This window comes from Podarcis muralis, chromosome 10 (assembly GCF_964188315.1).
Source record: "Podarcis muralis chromosome 10, rPodMur119.hap1.1, whole genome shotgun sequence".
In the NCBI taxonomy this organism is placed as follows: domain Eukaryota; kingdom Metazoa; phylum Chordata; class Lepidosauria; order Squamata; family Lacertidae; genus Podarcis; species Podarcis muralis.
The window spans coordinates 3,937,269-3,960,011 of record NC_135664.1 but is presented as its reverse complement, the minus strand read 5'-3'; the positions used below and the strand labels follow the sequence as shown (position 1 = coordinate 3,960,011).

General features: G+C 41.0%; 1 protein-coding gene and 1 non-coding gene across 19 annotated transcripts in view; one reads left to right on the top strand and one right to left on the bottom strand.

Moving 5' to 3' along the window:
- Positions 1–22,743, bottom strand: part of PPFIBP1 (PPFIB scaffold protein 1) — a 120,013-nt gene that overhangs the window by 29,561 nt on the left and 67,709 nt on the right. For 7 of the 18 annotated variants that reach the window (XM_077935707.1, XM_077935708.1, XM_077935709.1 and 4 more), the window contains exons 3-11: positions 19,342–19,547; positions 13,960–14,046; positions 11,752–11,865; positions 8,728–8,859; positions 6,672–6,764; positions 5,633–5,725; positions 4,002–4,116; positions 1,983–2,015; positions 38–99 (exon numbers count right to left, since the gene is read on the bottom strand). In XM_077935707.1, the coding sequence (XP_077791833.1) occupies positions 38–99; positions 1,983–2,015; positions 4,002–4,116; positions 5,633–5,725; positions 6,672–6,764; positions 8,728–8,859; positions 11,752–11,865; positions 13,960–14,046; positions 19,342–19,547 (935 nt within the window). The remainder of the gene's footprint in view (positions 1–37; positions 100–1,982; positions 2,016–4,001; positions 4,117–5,632; positions 5,726–6,671; positions 6,765–8,727; positions 8,860–11,751; positions 11,866–13,959; positions 14,047–19,341; positions 19,548–22,743) is intronic. The other 11 variants (XM_077935715.1, XM_077935722.1, XM_077935716.1 and 8 more) reach the window with 3 other exon arrangements.
- On the top strand, positions 3,396–3,471 carry TRNAE-CUC (transfer RNA glutamic acid (anticodon CUC)). The gene has a single exon. It is a non-coding gene; the product is annotated as a tRNA-Glu (tRNA).

Below are 22,743 nucleotides of genomic sequence, written 5' to 3'. Positions count from 1 at the left end.
GCATAAACAAATGTGAATCTAAAGAACATTCCGGTACCTTTTCTTCATTTGCGGCCATTAGAGATTCTACAGCTTTCTTCATTTTCTGCACCTCAATATCTAAAACACAGAAACAACCAAAGGTCAACTGAAGTGCAAGCAGAAAGCTAAAAAGAACCATTTTTAAAAAGCAAACTCTAAAGTTTATAATGTGTCAGAAGCAATCACTTCCTTTTCATTTTAGAGCAATCTAAACATTTCAAAAAGAAGAAAGCAAATCAAACACAGTTCTTATGGAGCAAGTTATAAGTGACTTACCTTCATAACTTTTCACAAAGATCAGTAAACATCCTATCTCACACACCTACGATGTTTTAAGAGTGTCTAAAGCACACAAACATTGTTTCTGCACTCTTGGCAACATAACCTTGAAAAGTGAATCATTTGCTCCTCCGTATTCAAGCACCTCAGGTGACAGCAGCCTACCACCCAATATGACCATGGCTGATCTGACTAAATACTTTCTTATTCTTAGGCACTACAATGCTAAAATTCTATAAAAACATTTGCCCTAGATCTCTCTCTTAAATTATTAAATGTTATAAACAAGTTCTTAGAGATTAAACCAATTATAATAACATAAAATGCAACAATACTTCATTGTGCCAGCAGCCAAGCATTCCTTTGAGATACCAACAAGTTCAACAAGAGCAATGGAATTAGGCCGTTGATGGTAATGGTGAAAGAAACTGATGGCATAGTGATGCTTAGCCATAACTAAGAATGGTTGTAAAAATGAGAGAATCATGATGAAATATATATATATATATCTGCTGTGATGAAAAGTCATGCTAAAATGTATAGTTGCAGCACAAATATAAAAAGAGGTTAAAACTTGAGTTCATTATAAACTCTGCTTCATCCTTTATCCTCATTAACAATGAACATTCATACCATTCAGAGTTATAAATTAGAAAAATGTATTACATATCACTCCCTGATTACAACCTTACAATCTTTTAATTTCCTACTAAATATCAGCTGGGTTAAAACTTATTTCCCTTATGTCAGTTGCAATTCATTCAGAATTTCCTATGTTCTCTCCAAAAACACTCAAGTATCAGTGGAGCAAAGCTGAATATCATTGTATTCCATGGTCACAATCCAACTGCAACCTGTCTCAGGTGCAACACCAACCATGGTCTGGTATTACATGAAGAAGTTCTGTGCTTCCTTCTCCCCCCCACCTCATGTGTAAGAGGTGTACTTTCCAACTCTACAATTCTATGATGCTATTCTGTGTGCTCCAGTTTAGTTCCTCATTGCCAATTTAGTACCAAATCATAGGTTGTAGTTACATGCAAAGTAGAAAAGCTATAGTTTGTGCACAAATGACATTCAAACTATGGTTTGCACAAAGAATAGTTTGCCCTGTTTGGATGTTTTTTCATTAAATCAGTAGTGAGAGAAAGCACTGGAACACGCAAGCACAGGGTTCATGCAATGCCAGGTCATGGTTCTGCATTAGGTGGGAAACTAACCCACAAAGTTAGCCTGCTGAAACCAATGTCTCTTGACAGCATCCTTAATTCTAAGTGGCCTTATGGCCCAATTGCTTTTCCTCTTAGGGGTACCAAAAATAGAAAGATATAAAATAAACCAAAAAGAAAATAGATTGTTCTTGTGAGAAAAGAATATATAAATATAGCCTATGCTGAGATTAATCCTGGCAAACAGATTAAAATAGAACGATGTTTATTAAATATTTAGTTTATTTCTTAGGCAAGATCAAATGCTTTCTAGTTTGAAACAAAAAAATTGAAGATTTAAAATGCAAGATTTCATTTTACTCTTTCCATTTGGATTTCCATTGAAAATGAGGATGGAAGATGAAGCAGTCTAACAGCATTTTGTTAAAATTGTTTTATATGACACATGCAGAAAGCTGTACTGGAAAAGTGTGTCAAATGTAAGTTCTTGTGGAAAGACACCAAAAACCTTACTTTTGTCTTTGAGCTTCTTTTTACAATTTTCATCTGTGCAGGAAAACCCATTGAATTTGAAGTTAGATGGAGTTTATAAGCATTAAAGCAATTTCAACAGTAATTTTAAAAAAGTCATACATAGTACAGTCCTTATTCATGATTCATATAATAAAGTAGTGTTTGAGCTGCATCCCCTAACAAATTTCATAAAAGTGACTCTAGGTTTTGTATCTTATCGCACAAATCTCTTCACAGATGGAAGAATTCAGCACATTTTTACATACATCCCCATCCCTATTTTGAACTTGCCAAGATACAACTATTTATAATAATTACTATGGTAATCTTTTTATTTATTTATTTTTTATATTTGCAAATCATCTTTCCTTTCGAATGCTTATATTCCAGTGGTCTCCCATCCATGTACTTAGGAGATTCATGCTGCCGTAGCCTCACCATTAATTAATTTTTGAAATATATTGTTTTAGAATCTGTCACTGACACACGATAATACCCAGGATCTCTCAAAACTGCTCAACTTGGGATTTGTTTACATAATAACTTATCCTCAGATGGCAAAGCTGTATGGATTTCAGTGTCTCTTTGAGACATTTTTATTTCAGCGAGCATTTTAGGAATGTTAATTTTTATCCGCTCGCTCTTAAAACTCTGCTGTTCTGTCTATGATATATGTTATTGTGTATTTTATTTTGCTTTAAATCACTTTGAGAGCAATGATTATAGGACAGTCATCAGTATTTAAAATAAATAAATAAGCTCTATTTTCTCTCTTGATTGTATTTTACTCTATCAAGGAATTCATCCCAATCTGAACATGTGAACATATCTTTTATTCCTAGTAATACATCCTAGAGGATAGTAATTTCCTAGAGTAATTTTGCAGATCCATGATCATTTAAACATAACCACTCATGACAAATAAAGCAGTCCTATGTGGAAATAAAATGCAGACCATGGAGAAATGAATTTAAATATATGTTAATTGTTGCTTTGTTATGCTTTGTTATGTTGCTAAGCAACAAAGAGAAGCAGTTATACATTGTCCTGCCAGCATTCAGCCAACTTAAATCCCAAATATGCTACTATCTTAGCCATGCAGAAGTCAACATTCTCCAGGTTTGTTCACTCATTACTTTCCAGAAATAAATTTTAACCTAGTTTGAGTCTTGTGCACCTGTACATAACCTCTCCCCTTTACAACAAACAGAAAGCAACAACCAGGCCACCTATAGTTTACCATGTTTATTGGAGACTAGTATTTCCCTGAGAACCTGACCCATCCATGGGAAAAAATCAGGTCCTAGGGAGATGCCATGTGCAAATGAAGATGGTATGACCCAGTCTGTTTATTACTTTTTCTATGAAGGGTGTCTTTTAAAATGCATATGGGTTGAGATTTGAGAAGTGGCAGCTTCTGGGATAGCTCAGTTGGTAGAGCATGAGACTCTCAATCTCAGGGTTGTGGGTTTGAGCCCCACGTTGGGCAAAAGATTCCTGCATTGCAGGCGGTTGGACTAGACCAGTGTTTCCCAACCTTGGGCCTCCAGCTGTTTTTGAACTACAATTCCCATCATCCCTGACCACTGGTCTTGCTAGCTAGGGATGATGGGAGTTGTAGTCCAAAAACAACTGGAGGCCCAAGGTTGGGAAACACTGGACTAGACGACCAACTCCCTGGTCCCTTCCAACACGACAATTCTAATTCTTCCTGCAATTAAACAGCAGAAAATGCATACATCTAGGGTTGCCATACGTTCAAGGGTAATTTCAAAAAAATCAGCAAAATGTCTAGGTTTTTGCCAACACAACAAGGAAGTGTGTGTTCGATTTCCCAAAAAAAAAGCTCAATCAAGAACTTTTGTGTCTGGATTTTCACTTTTGAAATATGGTGACCCTAATACACCAGCCTATGTCTGTAGGTTTAACTGAGCCTTTTTCTAGAACGGACAAGTCATAAACCACAGACCACAGTAGATACACCATGGCTTTAGGGAGCCTCAATGCCGGTTTCCTTACCTCTGTCATTTATGTCCACCCCATCTCCTTTCACCTGGTGAGCCAGTCTCTCTTGCAACTGTTTTATCTCAGCTTCCTTCTGTTCTAATTTATCTTTTAATGATGACAGTTCTTCCTGCGCAAACAGAAAATCAACACATCTGTTTAAAAACTAGCTTTGTGTTTTAAAAGGCGGTCCTAAACTGAAGTTAATCATTTAAGTTGGAGATGGTCTTCAGATTAAAATTCATTTTAGAAACTAATAATAATAATAATAATAATAATAATAATAATAATAATAATAATTTATAACCCTCCCCTCTGGCTGGTTTTCCCCAGCCACTCTGGGTAGCTTCCAACAGAATATTATTAATAATAAAAAAGTGATAAAACATCAAACATTAAAAACTTCCATCCGCCTTCAGATGTCTTCAAAAAGTCAGATAGTTGTTTATTTCCTTGACATCTGGTGGGAGGGCGTTCCACAGGGCCCTCATCAAACCTTTTACAGTCTTTACAACAAACAATTTCTCCCTGCATCACAAAATGAATGGGCAGCCGGCCTCCCAATCACAGCAATCCCATCTCCAATTTAAATGTTTAATAATGTCTTCATTTGAATTTGAAAAGTGACACTAAAAGGATTTTATTCACCTTTTAGACATGCATGAAACACTTTCGCCAAGTGTTGCATTAAGGAGTCCTAGGCATGTCTACCTCTGAAATGAGAGCCACTTACTCCCAGGTAAGTGTGCACTGGATTTCAGCCTTAATGCGGTAAACCAAAAAACAACTCGAGGCATGCTCATAGCATAAAATCTAATTTAACAGTGCAGTGAAATAATGTATGTATGATATTTTGGGTAGATGGAAGAGGGAAGAATACATATGAAACTGCCATGTACTATGGAAAGATATGGAGATTTCTTGTAAGAACAAACCCCATGTATTGCTCAGGCCATAAATAGTGTTATCCACACACACAACTGGCAATTGTAACATAGGAGGCAGCCTTATATTGGGTCAGACCAGTTCTGCTGACACTGGCTGGCAGCTGCTCTCGGGGGTTTCAAGCCAAAGACTTTTGCAGCCCTACTTGGAGGCACCAGAGATGGAACTGTGGGCCTCCTACAAACAAAGCATATACTTGACCATTCTCCTTCCCACCAAGTGCTGAACAGGAAACTCCACATGTGTGTGTGTGTGTATATGGCTATGGGTGGGTGTATTCATATCCATATCTACAAGACTGTCTTATATTAGTATTATACCACTTTCACCCAGTACTGCTTCCCCTAAACACCCTGGGAGCAGGGGAGTAAAAGCAATTCCAAGGGTTCTCTGAGAAGACAGAAGTGCTAAACCTCTTTAAGTCTTTAGTGTAGACATGCCCACTATCAATGAATGATCTAGTCAACACATTCATGTTATTGAGGCCATGGTTAAAAATTCATCCTGGGCACTGACTGCCCTCATTACAGACCCAAATGAAAACTGTTTTTAAAAAAGCAAATGTGCAGGGAAAACAGTTATCTTTTGAAGAGCACACACAAACTCCAACAACAAGGCGGAAACACAAAATGGAACAGGGGGTCACAAAACGCTGTGGTAAAGAAATGAGTTGAAAACCAGGCCCAACCAATCTACCACACCTTTAACATTTGGCATTTTTGTTCCATCCGCTGCTTTTCATACTGCATCTGGCCCACTTTGATTTTCATGCTAGAAAGTTTGGCCATTAAAGACTGGTAATAGAGACAGAGGAGTGAAAGAGAAGTAAAGACAGAAAAGAAACAAGGCTAAAAATGATCCCCCGAGAAACACTGTTGTTGTTTAGTCGTTTAGTCGTGTCCGACTCTTCGTGACCCCATGGACCAGAGCACGCCAGGCACCTCTGTCCTCCACTACCTCCCGCAGTTTGGTCAAACTCATGCTGGTAACCTCGAAACACATTTAAGTCCAAATAAACCAGAGTGGATTTCATGGAACTTTCTTCCAGTTTCTCAAAGGATTCTTACATAAGCTGTGCAACGTTCTGTGCAATGGGTTCTCTATGAGATAAATACACCAGGATCGCCTTTGGGACTGCTGGCGTGGCTCAAAAATACACTACAATCATACATGTTACTTCCTATCTGGATGCACCAGCTCATATGAACATCACCTGTATGTGATCCCAGATGCAGAAGTGACTTGCTGCATGAGGGGGAGCAGCTACGCCAGCTTCCTGGCAGTGGGCTGCTGTTGCTATCCAGGAGGGGCAAAGTAGCAGGAAGGTCCACATGGCAAAAATGCAATTCAGGAGCGCCTGAGTTGGCTCTGCTGGTTCATCTGCACTACTCCAGCCTTCCTGCCACCTCACCTCACACCTCATCCAACCTCGGCTGCTCTCCCTGCCAGCAAGAAACAGCAGTCCCTCTTCCAGGACGATACCACAGCGACTCCACCCTGCCTGACAAGCAGATTCTGCCTGGATTTACAACCCTGCACACCTCTACGGCTACAGTTTGTGGACTGCCACATCAGTGAACCACCTCTTTATAAAATGCCTACAAATATCAAAGTATAATAAAGTATGATGAAGTATTCGTGCCCCCGTGATTCTTTTTTCAAAAGCAGACAACCCTCTTTTCTAAGTTCGGGTTTTGAAAACAGCCTTTCAACCTCTCACACACAGCTCACATTACTTACTTTGGTAGATTTAAGCTTTTTCTCATACTGAAGTCTCTCACTGTCCATTTCTCCTACTTTTAGCCGCAATTCATTAATTTCTTGCATCAAGCCCTATTTAAAAAGTATAAGGCAGGAAAAGTAACTGTTATTTTAAACTGAAAATTCATGGGAGAGTAAAGCAAAGCAGTTGGAATCCTCTTTCTAACTGTTCTTACTGGCACTGAAAGAGATCAAAGTTGAATGAGACAGAAATGTTCAAGCAAGCCAACTTTAGTGAATACACACACACACACACACGTGTGACCATGTGTGCACACCCTGGGGCACATAGACACACACACACCCTCAGCCTACTTGAGAGCTTTGTTTTCCAAATGTAGTAAGTTACTAGGTAAAAAAAGATAAAGGTACAGGACCCCAGGATGGTTAAGTCCAGTAAAAGGTGACTATGGGATGCGGCGCTCATCTCGCTTCAGGCCAAGGGAGCCGGCGTTTGTCCACAGACAGTTTTCTGGTTCATGCGGCCAGCATGACTAAACCTCTTCCGGAGCATTTGCTTGCCTGGCATAGCTCAGTCATGAGCTTGGGTTTGAGCCCCACCTTGGGCAAAAGATTGCTGCATTGCAGAGGCTTTGACTAAATGACCCTTCCAACTTTACACTTCTATGAATCTATGAACCTAAACCTCATTATTTCAGAGACCTGTGGGTGTGGGAGTGTGGGAACTCCTGGCAGACAGAAATTATTCACAGAAGTACTTCATCTATGAAGTTCATGGACACCTGATGTGCCAACGGCCATAACTTTATATACCTTTGAATCTAAAAGACTAATTTGGTTAGGAGAGGTCTATGGCTGCTATTGACTATGATGACTAACTGTTCAGAGGCAGGATCCCTCTGGGTACCAATTTCCAGGAAGAGGGAGAAACATTCTTCCTGCCCTCCCTAGAAGCATCTGGTTAGCTGCTGTAAAAAGCAGGCCTGCTAGAGCAGACCTATGATTCGTGCACTTGCAGCTTTCTGTTTCCCATAGTGAGCAACCAGATACTTCTAGAGAGCAGACAAGAATGGCATGAAAAAACCCTCTATCTTGTAATAGGTAAAAGTACTTTTGGAAGAGAATCTGAACAATCTTGTCAATTACAAGATACATGAATTCCTTTGTACAAGCTTCCAAGCAAACTGCTGCTGTACCTTTACTATTTCTGATTATTCCGATTTCTTTTTCATACTTATTTATTACACTCTGTTATTCTGGACTGCATCCAACATAAGAGGGACTGAATGAAGAATTCCAGTATTTTAACTTAAATGACTGATCAGGCTGAATCCTGAACCCAAATACTTCAACTGAACCTCCGGTTTTTGTGATTTGCATGGGACCAGCAGCTCACAATGCGGAACTGGTGGACAACAGTTGCTCTGGCAGGTCACAAGTTGTGCATGTATTTTTGTGATGGCCGATGCCAGTGGTCTTCAACCAGTGTGCCATGGCACGCTGGGGTGCCCTGAATGTTGGTCAGGGGTACCACTGGCAACACCGGCTTCTCTCTCTCTTTCCTCCCTCCCTCCTCGGATGCCCCCTCACATCTCTGCCTCCCAAAGGTTTACATAGCTGTTTATTGCACTAGCCCTGGCTATAAGCTCCGCAGGCGAAGGGTGCCTCTGAAAGGCCCCTCTGTTTGGGAGAAGGGCAGCTCAGAGACCAGGGACAGCGGCAGCATCTGCCCAGAGGACTCCCAAGGAAAGGGGAGAGGGCAAGGAGGCTGAGGAAACACTCCACAAGGGAGGATGTTTGAAAGAGGGTGAGAGGCTCCCAGGCAGGCAAGGGGTGACCTAACTGGGCTCCTGAGTCCCATAGGGGTGATGCAGTAAAAATGTGGTTGGTTAAGGGAGCCGTGGACTCAAAAAGGTTGAAAACCTCTGGTCTAGGCAAATCCTAAACGACAAGCTTCATTTTTAACAGTAAAAAGGATATAAAAATATCACTCCTCCACCACAAATATCAAAACAAACTTTTGTTTGAGGAATTACAAGATACAAAAGTTTCAGCCATGAGTTATCTACCTTACCTCTGTGTCTCTGTATCTGTCTTCATAATGAAGTCGATCCTTTTCCACAGCTGTCAGCTTGAGCTTCAAGTTGGAAACTTCTGCCATAAGGTCTAGCTTTTGAGTTTCAAGGGATGTTCTGCTTAAGAGCTCCTGATAAGAAGAATTGATTCATTTGAGAGCTATTTGTTGGATTTTCATATCACCATAAACGCAGACCTCCAAGTTCAAAACAAGAAAAAACCTATGGCAACAGCACACTCCTAAGTATATCTACTCAGAAGTCAGTCCTACTGAATTTAATGGGCTTACTGTCAGTTGTGTGGCATTAGGACTGCAGACCAAGCAAACCAAAATAGCTTCCTGAAAGGAAATTTAGTCAGTGACAACTATTCCTCCGATGAGATTAGGAGTTTTTAGTTTACTGGCCAGTAAGCAAATGGGACATTGCTCCTATGCTAATCCTATGGGGATTTCAGCAGGTGCAATTGGTTAACTGTGGGTGTTGATGGATTTCCTGCATTTTAACACATTTATTTTATTGATAATATTTAGAATTTTGAAGGGCAGTAGTGTTTTAAATAGACAAATAAATAAAATCATAGCCTGCAGGAATAAAAAGTGCACTGGTAAAAATCCTTCTTCAGAACTTCTAAAGACCCAACATCCTACTTTGCATCTAGTCACAATGCAGGTCTAGACTTCCGGGTTGGCGCGAACAGCTAATGGCGGATTCTCTCCGAGCTCTGGAGGGAATCGGCTCCGCTGGGGACGGGTCTTGCCGCGACGGCGACGCGGAGACCCTCAAAAACCGCAGGCGCGGATGCCTGCGGACTTGTGACTCGGTGGGCACCTTAAGCGCCCCCCCGACCCACGAAGAGCCTTTTTAAAGGCTACGGAGAGGGTACGGAGAGTGGCGTGGTGCTGGGAGTAGACCGCTACCCCAGCGGAGCGGAGCCGTGTGCCATGGCTGAAGAGCGCTGACTTTTTTCCTTAAATTCGGACCCGAAAAGAAGCAACCCGTGAGTAGATTGGAATTCGGACTTTAAAATATTTTCCTGTGAATTTGATATGACCGGGGGATGTGTCAAAGGGAAGTCCGCACCCCCCCTCCTGCAGACGATTTAAAGCAAGAGCAGGAGAACTAAGTTGGAGAGCCTACCCCTTTGGGGTGAGTTAAAAAGACATTAACTTTCACGATTTGACAAAAGAAGTTTTGAGCTGGAGTGTAAGAGTGGAATTTTAGAAGCTTTTCTTTTGTTGTGTGTAACCCCCCCTCCCGGGCCCGGGAGCGTCCTGTTTTTGAGCCTGCTGAAGAGGGAAGGAGTTTGACAGCTGTCAAAGCTGTCAAACGGGCAATTTAAAGTGAAAAAGTGTGTTACTTAAGATTTCCCTGGACTAAATGTGATACAATTGAATTAAAGTGGTTGGAAACAAAGAAACAAAGAACGAGGCAAAGGACTGTTGGGAAAAGATTACTAAGTAACCAGATTCCCTCTAGGGGGAACTCTGGACATTACAATGGCTGCGGATGGAAATTTACTAGTTGAAATAAAAAGAATGTTCCACTTGGTGGGAATTTTACAAGAGCAGAGTCTGGCTATGAATAAACAACTCACGACCTTGACTTCTGGAATAAGCAGCTCTGCTGAATGTGAGAAAAAATCTGCAGCTGAATTGGAAGAGATATCTCAAGAATTGAAGGAGACTAAACAAGGAAAGGAGAAAGTACAGATGGAAAGCAACAACCAGAAGCCTATACATGTGGATTATAAACAAGAAGACCCTTGGATTACATGGAATACAAATCTGCAAAAGATGCGAAAGACGAAGGAGGAGCCCCCTGGAGTACCTGGAATTCAAGAACTCAAAAGAAAGAAGAAATATGATTGGGGCCTCCATTCTGAATATGAAGGACTGGTGGAACTTTTGCAGCAGTTGTTTCTAAGTTTCCTGGTGGGAAGAAAACCTGGCTTGATTGGGATAGAACTCCTTCGAGACCCAAAGGCCAACATAAAGGACTACCAACAAAACCGGCGGAGAGGGACTGAAAGAGACTTGAAAGCCTCGGATGTCAGGAATCCAGGCTAAGAACTGTTATTGTGGACAAGTACTTGGGAAGGGACGAACCGGGGAGGGGAGGGGGGGGGGAAACAGATTTTTTTTTCTTTTTTTTTTTTTTTTTTTTTTTTTTAAATACTAATGATTTTTGGGTCTAGTCAATATGATTGATGTTTAATAAAAAATGGGAAATCGATGGAAGGGAATTTGAGTCCAACTTAGGACAGAACTAATTTTTTTTTTACAAAAGATGCAATACTAACATGGTAAGGAGAGAAAATAATAACTTGCTGACATAATTATGGGAATTGGGATGTATGAAGGGGGGGTGGGGGGAAGTCAAGGACCAAAGTTAAGAAAGTAAGATTTTCGAAATTATACATGTTCTTTGTCTTTGTCTTATACGTGTGTGTTATGTCTTTATAAAATGTGAAAAACCAATAAAAATTGTTGGGGGGAAAAAATGCAGGTCTAATTTGTGAGCGAATGCAGAGCCAGTGTGGTGTAGTGGTTAAGAGCGGTGGACTCGTAATCTGGTGAAACGGGTTCGATTCCCCACTCCTCTACCTGCAGCTGCTGGGTGACCTTAGGCCAGTCACACTTCTTTGAAGTCTCTCAGCCCCACTCACCTCACAGAGTGTTTGTTGTGGGGGAGGAAGGGAAAGGAGAATGTTAGCCGCTTTGAGAATCCTTCGGGTAGTGATAAGGCGGGATAGCAAATCCAAACTCTTCTTCTTCTCTTCTTCTTCTTCTAATGTGGACCAGTGGTTTATTTTATACCATCAGTACACTTGCCATTTTATTCAAACTGGTTCACAATTTGAATAGTTTAGGGCAGGAAAGCCCCATTTTCACTTCCTTTTACATTTTAAATAGACCCATTAACAAAAGCAACATAATAATTAATACTAAAATAGCTGCAAAAAAGCAACAAAGACTGATAGAAAAACCAACTTTTTAAAAAAAATCTATTTCCATCAATACCTGCTGCAGCATTTCTTCTGTGGCATTCAGCTTCTCTCTGTGTTCGTCTAGGCAGAGCTCCAGATCTCTTATCTTTTCTCCTTGAGCATCCACCTGGTCAGTAAGGACACTCACCTGCACAAAAACAGGATACACAGATCTATCAATGCACCTCATTTCTAAGTAGGACATTTCCATCTGGAGTTACTTAACTAACTAACTAACTACCTAACTAACTAACTAACTAACAAAAAGATGGTGATGGATATGTTTTATATTTCTGATTATCCGAACAACCACCAGCTACGATCAGGGCAGACCTACAAACCACTATTGATAAGACAAATCTATAGGAATGGCAAAGGACAATCAGAGCACGTCAGGACTAAACTTTCCATCCACATACATAACCAGTTCCCTTAGGAGACAGAATTTTCCTACAGACTTGAGTTAACTTGTTCTGATAAACTTAAGCCTAATATGGGAGTTCTTTTAACTTTTTACTTTCCTCTATGAGAACCGCCTATTTATTCTTGTTCTGTGCTTTCTGTTGTTTAGCCAGTAGCTAATCTGCAAAAATAACCTATCCTTGTTCGGATTACTGCAAAGTTTATTTAGGAGGTTTTGGTGAGGAATGTTGTCAAAGGCTACGTGGAAGCCCAAATATGCAACATCTGCTGGACTATCTCTTTTCAGATGCTTGTGGAGACTCTCAAATATAAACGAGGAGGGACTTCCTTTTGCAGAAGCTACGCTGATTCTTCCTCAGCAAGGCTTTTTCTTCTATGTAGTTAATATTTTTATCTTGAATAGTCCTTTCCACCAATAGTACTTTCCCTTAATAAAGCAGGTTTTATTTACTAAAGACAGAACAAGGGCACAAAAGTTACCACAGCAATTCTTACCATATAACTAAGAATGATTATATTCACCCTGCCAGCAAATTTCTCCATGAGGGTCAAGAGGGAGATAATACTTAATTTACAAATAAATATACCCTGCCACTGGAGGCTCCACTAAGAATACAGTTTGTAAACATAAAATGGACATGGGAACAGCATGCACAGTCATACTGACACATGGAAAATGTGTCATGATGAACTGCATCATCATCAACAACATCATCATCATCATCATCATCATCATCATCATCATTATTATTATTTACTTTATCTTGCCCAGAGAAAGCCAAAGCAGCTTACAAAGAAACAGACAGACAGACAAAAGCCCTATACAGATATATTAAAACAAGAGGAAAAAGAAATACAGTCGTACCTTGGTTTTCTAACAGCTTAGTTCACTAACATTTTGGCTCTGCAAACCTGGAAGTGATTTTTGCGAACTATTTTTGGAAGCCAAACATCTGACGGGGCTTCCTGCAGCCAATTGGAAGCCGTGCTTTGGTTTCCGAACGTTTTGGAAGTGGAATGGATTCCATTCGACTTCCAAGATACAACTGTACATTAAAAACATCACACCCACTTTTAAAAGGCTACAGTTAGAGGTCAAAGGCCTGGTTGTAGAGGAAAGTTTTTGCCAGGTCCCTAAAGATAAGTAATGAAGGCATCAGACAAGCTTCCCTGGAGTGGCTCCACAAGCGAGGAGCCACCACAGAAAAGACCTGTTTCTGTGTTGTCACTCTCTTGACCTCTCATGGAGGAGGCACACAAAGAAGGCCCTCAGATGATATGAGGAGAGGTAATCCTTTAGGTATTGTGGTTTAAGGCTTTTTAGCTCAAAACCAGCACTTTGAACTGGGCCTGGAAACTAACCGGCAACCAGTGCAGCTGGGCCAGGATCAGTGTTATATGCTGAAGCCGTCTTGCCTGTGAGCAACCTGGCCACCAAATTCTGTACCAGCTGAAGTTTCTGAATCATCTTCAGAGGCATCCCTATGTATAACATGTTGCAGTGATCTAACCTAGAGATTATCAAAGCATAAACAACAGAAGTGAAGCTCTCTTTGGCAGATAAGGGTGCAGCTGGGCCACCAGCCGGAGTTGATGGCAGCTGAGAAATGTAGTTTTTTCCCCTCAAGGAAAATTCCCTTTCTTCTTCCTTTCAAGAACATTTTCTCTACACCTTGATCCCTGCACATCTGATACAATTTTAAGGAGGGGAGAATATAAACTTGACTGTGTGAACCCACAGTCAAGAGTGATCAAATTGACATCAAAAGCTCTATTCTTCATAGAAACAAAGAAGGAACGAACTTGGAAAAGAACTTACTTGAAGTACAAGAGATTCCTTGTCATTTTCCAAACGTGCAAGCCGCTCTTGATACACATCTCCATTTGTGGAGATATGTCCGTTGGTCTGGAAAACAAAATAAAGGACACACTGATCTGCTGTTAAGACTGTTCCATCAGAACGACTCAAATTATAGAACCAAGTAAAATTCCAGATGAGTGCAACAAAGGCTTCAGGATGCAGCACCAATGCTACACACACACACACACACACACACACACACACACGGACAGAGCGTTATCCTATGTGGAGAAGGAGCATCCAAAGGCTGATAATGCCATACACACAAACATTTCAATAATCTAAAAAGCAACAGGGTGATTATGTCATGCCCCTAAATCAAAAACTAAGAGGAAGCTAAATGCTGGATGACACAATTTAAAAAAACAAAAACAAAACATAGGCCAATGCTATCACATGCTTCCCAATGAACTAGAAATAATGAGTGTGAGAATAGCCCTAGACAGTAGAGTTTTTGTATGTTACCAATTCAAATTTATTCTTCCATTGCGCTAAAGATAAGAATATACGATCCCCCCCCCCCGCTTCCCCAGTTTTATTTCAATCTATCCAGAGAGTGTGAATTGAGATTTGTAGTTGAGCAGGTTCCAGACTGGGTCTCCCTAGTCTGATGAAGAAACATTGCCAAAATTCATAATTAGTTGGGCTGGTACCTGAATCTGCCCAGCTCGTAATGAGTTATTGGGAGATGGGAGTCTTGATTCATGGAAGACCGATAAAAGATACTGTACTGCAAAGGTTACACCCCCATCTTATGCACAGGCTTGGATCAGTTGGAACTGCCTGAGCAGTGTATTATGAAGATAGTCTGCTCACACAAGAGCAGGATCCTACATATGATTCTGAAAATTAAGAAATTTCAGCCTGGATCTTAAGAAATTTAACCATTTGTGGTTAAATAATACATTTTCCTTGTTGAACGGGAATGGAATTTTATTCACCGTGAAGCACATTTTTATATGTACAAGCAATATCTAAGTGCAAGTGAGGTCATTTCCTAGTTTTTGAGATGCTGAAATATAATGAGCGAGACTGAGAAGGCCTGAAGCAATAACTATATAATTCAGCACCAGAAGGTTGAAGGGGATCTTGAAAATGAGAAGTGAGAAACTCGCCTCCTATGACCCAAATTCATTTCTTGCACATTCAGCATTTCCAAAAATGGCTGCAAGGCAAAGAAATGCAGCTGAGCAGCAAGACAAAATAAAATAATAATAATAATAATTTAAAAACTTCTGAAGCAAATCAAATTGATACGAACACACAAAGGCTGCCTGAAGGCATGACAGGGGGGAAATATTGTTACATTGATCATCATCATACTGTGTTTTTGCTCTGCAGCTCAATGTTCTACATCTCTTGTTGAAAACGTGTGAAGTTCAATCTAGGTATTTTATTGCTAAACCACACTTAAATTCACGCTAAATTGGATTAAAAGCAAATTTAAGTCCAGGCTGAACTGCCCCTACAAGCCTGCTAAACTCCTCAAATTTTATTTCTCCCATTTTTACAATAAAGGACACCTGTGAAAGAAAAAAATAACCAGTGTGTGATCTCCCCTCTCCCTTCCTTTTAAATGGTTTATCTGTATCAACCATGGTATATCAATGCACTCTACATAATTGCATGCATGTTTGCATCCTATAAGCTTCACATCCTATAAGTTTGAGGAGATTCTGAGCTGCGGTTGCACAGACACCTGTCTTCCAGCAGATGGCATCTTAAGGCTGATGAAAAGCAAATCTATTAAGTATTTGCAAGATTCCGCTTTGAAAAAGAACCCTTCATGTTCATTGCCATTCGGGATTTGTTCCACATTTGCAAGGAATCCATATTTCAGTGCAGCAGAACCCAGAACTCCCTGTCCACTGCCATTAGGCAGGCACCTTGGCTCTACTGTTTTTGGTGCCTGCAATAATTCTGGAACTGAACTAAAGCCGAGGCTGGGAAAGGAAGACGATTCTCAATAACAAGTTGTCCTTACCAAGGGGAAGAGGAGGCTGACATGCTCTGCAAAGGACTTGGTTTGCCCTCAGAGGAGCGTGAGCTGTAAAAATAGTTACAGGTCTCACAAATCGTGCAGCAAGCTGTCTTAGTCCCGGGGGGGGGGGGGGATCCAAGCAGTGACAGCAGCACATTATATTTGGGTGCTTCCAGACTCTTGTTAATTTCAAGTGGGATTCGATCACATGCTGGCACATTCAGGGCTATAGGAGATGGGTCATGTGCCAACAAACTCACTTCCCCCAAAGCCTGCATTTTGCCGTGAGGAAAGTGATGGGGAAATGGCGGTGGAAAGTTTGGGATAACGCTGCAAACCATTCGGGATGAATGCTCAATAAAAGGTCATCTGGGGAAATGCCCTTTATTAGGGCCAAGCAGAATAGTCACAAAGTAGGGAGCAATCTCTGGAAGTTGTCTTCAGCCTGGATGTTAAATAACTTGAACAGCAAAAGGAAGGAAGAGCAAAATACCTTGCTTGGCCTGCCAAAATGCCCAAGTCTGTTGTTTGTGAGGGTCTTGAAGTGGAAGGGAGGAGGAGTTTTGCAGATATAGTCAGATTAGACCACGCCTGCAGCAATAATCTCCATTCCCAGCAAGGCATACTGGGGCAGAGAAACAATGGCGACTTCCCTTTCAAACTAGAATGTGGTTTATCTCACATTTATGGATGGTGCATTTTTTAAGTGCTTCAGAGAATTTCCACACTTGGTCATCAAGGGGTTGGGGAGGAATATCTCTACTCACTAGGTAACACACACTACTCACTTTTGCCTTTTATTGACTTTAAATGATGCAACGTAACTTTTAACCTAGCTTATTTCTAATAAATATTGGAACATCAAACCAGCCCTTCAACAAAACAAAACAAAAAAATCCCACTGTTTTTATTGATCCTGGTTGCATCAGTTTATTGCTCAATCATTAAATGACCACCACTATGTTCAAATAGGCACCAAATAATTAACTACCTTTCATAATTGTGCTAAATGCTTAGAACTGCCTAATCATATATACCGTATTTTTCTGTGTATAAGACGCCCCCATGTATAAGACGCCCCCTATTTTGGGGGACTCCAAATTAAGAAAACACCCCTCAGCACTACCCATGTATAAGATGAGCCCCAATTTTAAACCCTTTTTTAAAAAAAACTAAAAAAAACCTTCATCTTATACATGGAAAAATACGGTATTTTTGTTGTTGTTGAATTACATTCACATTGTTTCTTTGCCCTCATTTAACACTATGTCACTAGTACTGGGAATGGTCTCATTGTATCTTGCACACTGTTGCTCCGTTATGAAACAAACAGGCTCCTCTTCTCAACAAATTTATTCTCCAGCTGCTCTTCTTCTTCAGTTAACTTAATATAAGCTATTTCCCAGATTCTTTTTAAACAAGCTACTATTGTAGGAGGGTCTAGCTTTTTTCCATTTTTGGCAAATGGCCATTCAAGTATCTGTTGGAAGATTCATTGCCATTTCTTGATCTTGGGATACCAGTCTTTTAAGATGGCCAAATAATGCAATTAAAGGACCTTCTTGTAGTTAACATCCAATTTTGTTATTATTATTATTATATCCAATGACTTTTTTCTTATTTCTGTCAAGACTGCATTCCAGTATTCTACCATTTTTGGACCTGTCCAAAGAATATGTTGTGCATGGATTGCCAATGTGTTGCTCGTGGGCACACTTGCACCCTGTGGCTTTCCATGATACCCACAGGGTTCCATCGATCCCCCTGCCCTTCTTCCATACACTGGAAAAAGTCTTCTTTTTTTACACTGTAAAGATGCCGTTCCCCCATCAAGTTATCACAAGAGTAACTTACGCTGTGAGTTATTCACCATATTTCACAAAGACCAACCTCTTCCAGAAGAAGATCCTCCCAACCCAAAATGTCAAGTTTCTTACAAATTAAATCCCACAAAGATTCAGTACAGCACTGCTATGTAAAAACACTGTCATGCTCAATGTGAGCTGGGATCTTAAGGTACAATATAAAATTTAGAGTAATAAGAACAGCCACAAGGCAGATTGAATCAATTGAACCAAGACGGGCGCATGAATTCTTAAAAATATCCAACAGTTTTACCAGGAGTCTGGGCTTTGCTAGGGTTGCTATATTCCATAGAGCAATAAGAGGACACATTTGTAGGTGGGCCGGGAAAGAGGGGGGAGGAAGAAAAACAGTAGTAATAAGTTTCTGTGCAGGTGTATTGAAATATTTAAATGACATATTGAAAATGAAAATGACATACCCTCTCGCATTTTGAGAGAGAAATCCAAGGCACCTCCCCATCCCGTATCTCCATCGCTCACTCCCTCCTGCCCTGCCCTCAGTGGCAAAGCTTCATGCTCTGGCACCGGGGGGGGGGGGGGTGGAGAGCAGGCGAGGTGGGGTGGCGCACGTCCTGGGGGCGGGGCACCCAGCATGAGTGGGGGGGCAGCCGCGATGGAACCCTGCCGGGATTGCGTTGCGGGGCGCTCCCCCCGCACTCCTCTTCCTCCGCCAGGGCCTCCCCTCTCTTACCTTCCATTTTACTGTGTTTAGCGAGCAGCCATTACACACATAAAAACAACAACAATAATACTGCTAATAATCGTGGTTTACATTTCTACTCTATTTCTACCCCCTTTATTACACGAATTTGTAAAGCCTTGTCAAGAAATCTGGATGTTCTTACAGATATATGCCTCTCTACAACAGACTTGGCCTCCTGCTCACGAGACGCTGTGTCTCCAGATGGAGGCGCTGCCAGGCCCAGCGTGACCCCCGAAAGGCCATGGCAGGCCTGGCAGCCATTGGAAACACCACAAAGCCTGGAGCAGCCCTGGAAGGCTGCACGAGGCCTCACCACTGCGAGTCCTAGAGCAGCCCTGGTAATAATGGTAGAGAAAATAAAAAGCCGGACGTTCTGCAAAATATTAAAAATCAGCCCGGATGGTGATTTTACCTTTGCAAAAGAGGACATGTCTGGGAAAATCTGGACATTAGGCAACCCTAGCTTCACACCTTCAAATCAGAAAAATTTGAAAAAGAATGCGGCATTGTTTTTCAAAACAGGGATGAAGACAAAATTAAGTAATATAATGTATTCTGTATCATTGTGAAAGGAAGACAGAAAGGAAGCAACCTGACGAAACAGCCTAAGGGAATCAAGCAAAAATGCAGCGTGGCAACGTGGGGCTTTGATATGCATTTAGCAGCACTGCAGTATTTGACAATCATTAAGCAGTGCACATTAAGATCAAACACAGAAGCAGTGCACATATATACCCACATTGTAGGACTACATACATTGTATTTGCCAATAATCCATGCAAATGCCTTACCATTTGGCTCTGCAACCATTCCATCAAAATCTCTGCTGTTGAATCTGGGACTTGACACCGCAATCCTTCTTTTTCATCCGCTTCCATCATCTCCAGTAAGCCACGCAAATCCTCCACGAGATGCAGCGCTCGCAGGCTCCCCATGAATGGAGAAGTCGGGGACTGGCAGTCAAATATGCCATTCGAATATTCCAGAGCCTTGGAACCTGGACAGCACAAATATTTAAACACTTGACTACAGCCTAAGTAGGGAAACGGATTCAAAATAATGAAAGAGCTGCTACAAAAATGGAGGTTAAAAATCAACCCAAATCGGTGATCATATTGCCTGAAGAAAGTGGTAGCTTTTGAAAGGTGTGACCAATGTTGTAGTGACATGAAGAAAATATTCAGCTGTTTATTTATGTATTCCTCAACTTTGTATACTACGTTTCTTCCAAGGTCTTAAGGAAGAATATAGGTTATACCATTTTTTCCCCTCCTTACCCTTTATGAGCAGGGTTGAGGGAATGTAACTCGCTCAAAAGTTACCTTGAGCACTTCATGGCTTCGTCAGGATTTAAACCCAGGTTTTTCAGGTATCTCTGCTGCAATACATGAGCTCTGTGTCCTCTGTACTACCGTTGATTTATACAAGCTTGCAGTTTTGAATAATTGTACATTAAACCCTACAAACCAGATTATGTGGGTGACATTTACAGTGTACAAATGAATTATGACAGTTAGTTTACTGCATAGCGGTGTAGACAGGTCTGCCTAAACCAGAAGACACCTTGTAAAGTGTTATGAAAATTGCTCTTATGCTATATATCCAATCCAGGCCTCTGGTCTTGCTGCTTGCAGGGCAGCCTTTGCAACATACATGGTTTAATTAATGCCTCAATACCAGCCATTAACTGAGCTTTAACACTACAGTCACACAGAAGACATCAGCTGTGACCTCAACAATTCTGAAGAACAGAATTTTTGAGGCATCACAGTATGTTGCATGGATGCAAGGGAATCCTTTAACTATTAGTGCTAGGGGAGAGAAGAGAATGGGAAGCTGTGAACTGTGCTTTAGGCAGCAAAGGCTACAGCTTTTGCAAGGAGAGAAGTTTGAGCATCTGTGCTCCGAAGTCTGATGCCCAGGAAGGAAGAGAAGAGAGCAAGCCCAGGTTGACTGCACATGGAACCATTTCTGCCTGAAGGCCGGCTTTCAATTGCCACAGGCCTCTTTGCAGCAAGCTGTTTGTGTGGACCAGAGACCTCCAAAAGCACAGGCTTCGGCACTCATTTTTGGGTGCCAGTTGAAAACCCATCTCTTCCCTCCAACCAGGATTAACACAGTAAAACGGGTTAAGCATTTCAAATTTGAAATGAATTTACTCTTTAATTGACTGGTTTTGCCTAGTTTTTCATTTGAATGTGCCCTAATCCATAATTGCTTACAATGAAAGGGAAGATATAAATCTTACAAATAGAGTATTTATCTTTCTATCATATTTATATCCTGCCCTGATCTGTTTGGAAAGTGAGGCTGAAAGATATAATGAAGATCCAAGGTCACACAATGACTTCCATGACTGAGTGGGAATCTGGACCAAGGTCTCTTCTGTCCAAGTTCAGGCCACCTACTTCACTAGCATATATGCACTAGCATAATTCAGGGGACCAGCTAAAGGAGGTGTTGAACTTCTTTTGTAAATTCACTGAGCTGTTTTTCGACAATCCTCTGCTCTCGCTCCTCACCATATTAGCCCGTGTATAAAACGACCCCCAATTTATCACTAAATTTTTACAAAAGAAAAAGGTTGTCTTATACATGGCAAAATACGGTATTTAGAGGAAAAGCACAGGTTATTCTTTCTCATTCTGTGGATTTTATTTATTGCAACATCTCATGAGGTGCTATATTATGTAAGGTGCATCCACCTTGCTGGTTCAGGCCTCGGTCCAATGGGGTCCAGAAAAACAAGAGCCAGGAGTCTCTGGAAAGCTCACAAGGAGCGCATGATAGCAACATACCTTCCCTGTTCTCTCACACATCTGCAGTTCAGGGGTAATAATAATAAATAATAATAATCTGCTCTGATTTACTATCAAGGCTGATAGGATTAGACAAATTCACAGGAGCTAAGCCTCCCCCCCCAAAAAAAAACCCTGTTATTTTTCCATGTATAAGACTATGTTTTTTTCCTTTAAAAATAATCTCAAAAATTAGGAGGCATCTTATACTCTGGGCCATCTCCCCCATTTTCTTAAATCTGAGTCCCCAAAAATAGGGGGCGTCTTATACATGGGTGTGTCTTATAGATGGAAAAATACAGTAATAAAGCCACATAAGTTTGAGTATTGATATAAGTTAATATTTTTCAAGTACTTCACTGACAAAATGTGGTCCTTTTTCTACACCATAGTGTTGATAATTTGGATATTTTATTCGTATTCCTTTAATTGCCGTATCAAGGTCAGTCTGGAGACAATAACCTTTAAGGAAACGCAAATGCAATTGTAATATGCTATATTCACATCTGTTGGACACATGTATTTATGATGCAAATCCTTAGAAAATCTATATGACTGAAGTGAGATGGATGGGAGGAAATAATATGCTATTATCCATTTCAGAAAGTATTTTGCAAGGGAAATAACATCACTAATCTGGAAACTCGGCACCTTCATGTCTTCTGCACCCACTCAGAATACTTTTCTAGTTTAAACAGCTGTTTGCACAGCTTGGCTTGGCATGAAATCAAACCAAAATGCTAGTGTGCATGGCCGGAAGATCCCTTCCCCTGGGGATATATTTCAGAACTGAGTAAGAGAGACTGTGTAGTTGAGACCTAGTTCTCACAAATAGCTGATGAGGTGATCCAACTGTTATTGGGCTGTGCTAATTCAGATGGGGGGAGGAATGTGGACCATCGATGGGAACATGCTACATCAGTCACAAAACCCTAGTACATAAAGGTAATGCAGGCCTACCCTTCTTATATGCTGATTTGTTATGAGTAGGTAATGTTTATCTCCATGAAAAAGCTGTTCAACAGTGCAATTCCCCCACCTGCCATCTCTGCCATTGTCCAGGCACAATTTTACCACCTCATCCCCTTTTTTGTGCTAACATAATCCAGGTTGCTCCTCGTGGCCCTTCTCCCTTTGATAACCTCCAACACGCACAACACTTTAACCTATATTTGGAAAAAAACATTCCTCCCTCAAATGAACAGTAGGAGCCACATCACCTGACAGCTTTGAAAAGCAGGTGGTGAGGGCGAAGCAGAGAGCTTCAAGCAAGTTAATGGTTTGGTTTGAATGAATTTGCAAAGAGAAGAGAAGTTTCGGTTTGATTCTCTGAAGAGAGAAATTCACCATGCTCAGTGGCTTCCTACTCCAGAACACGTCCCCTCCAGGAGCAAA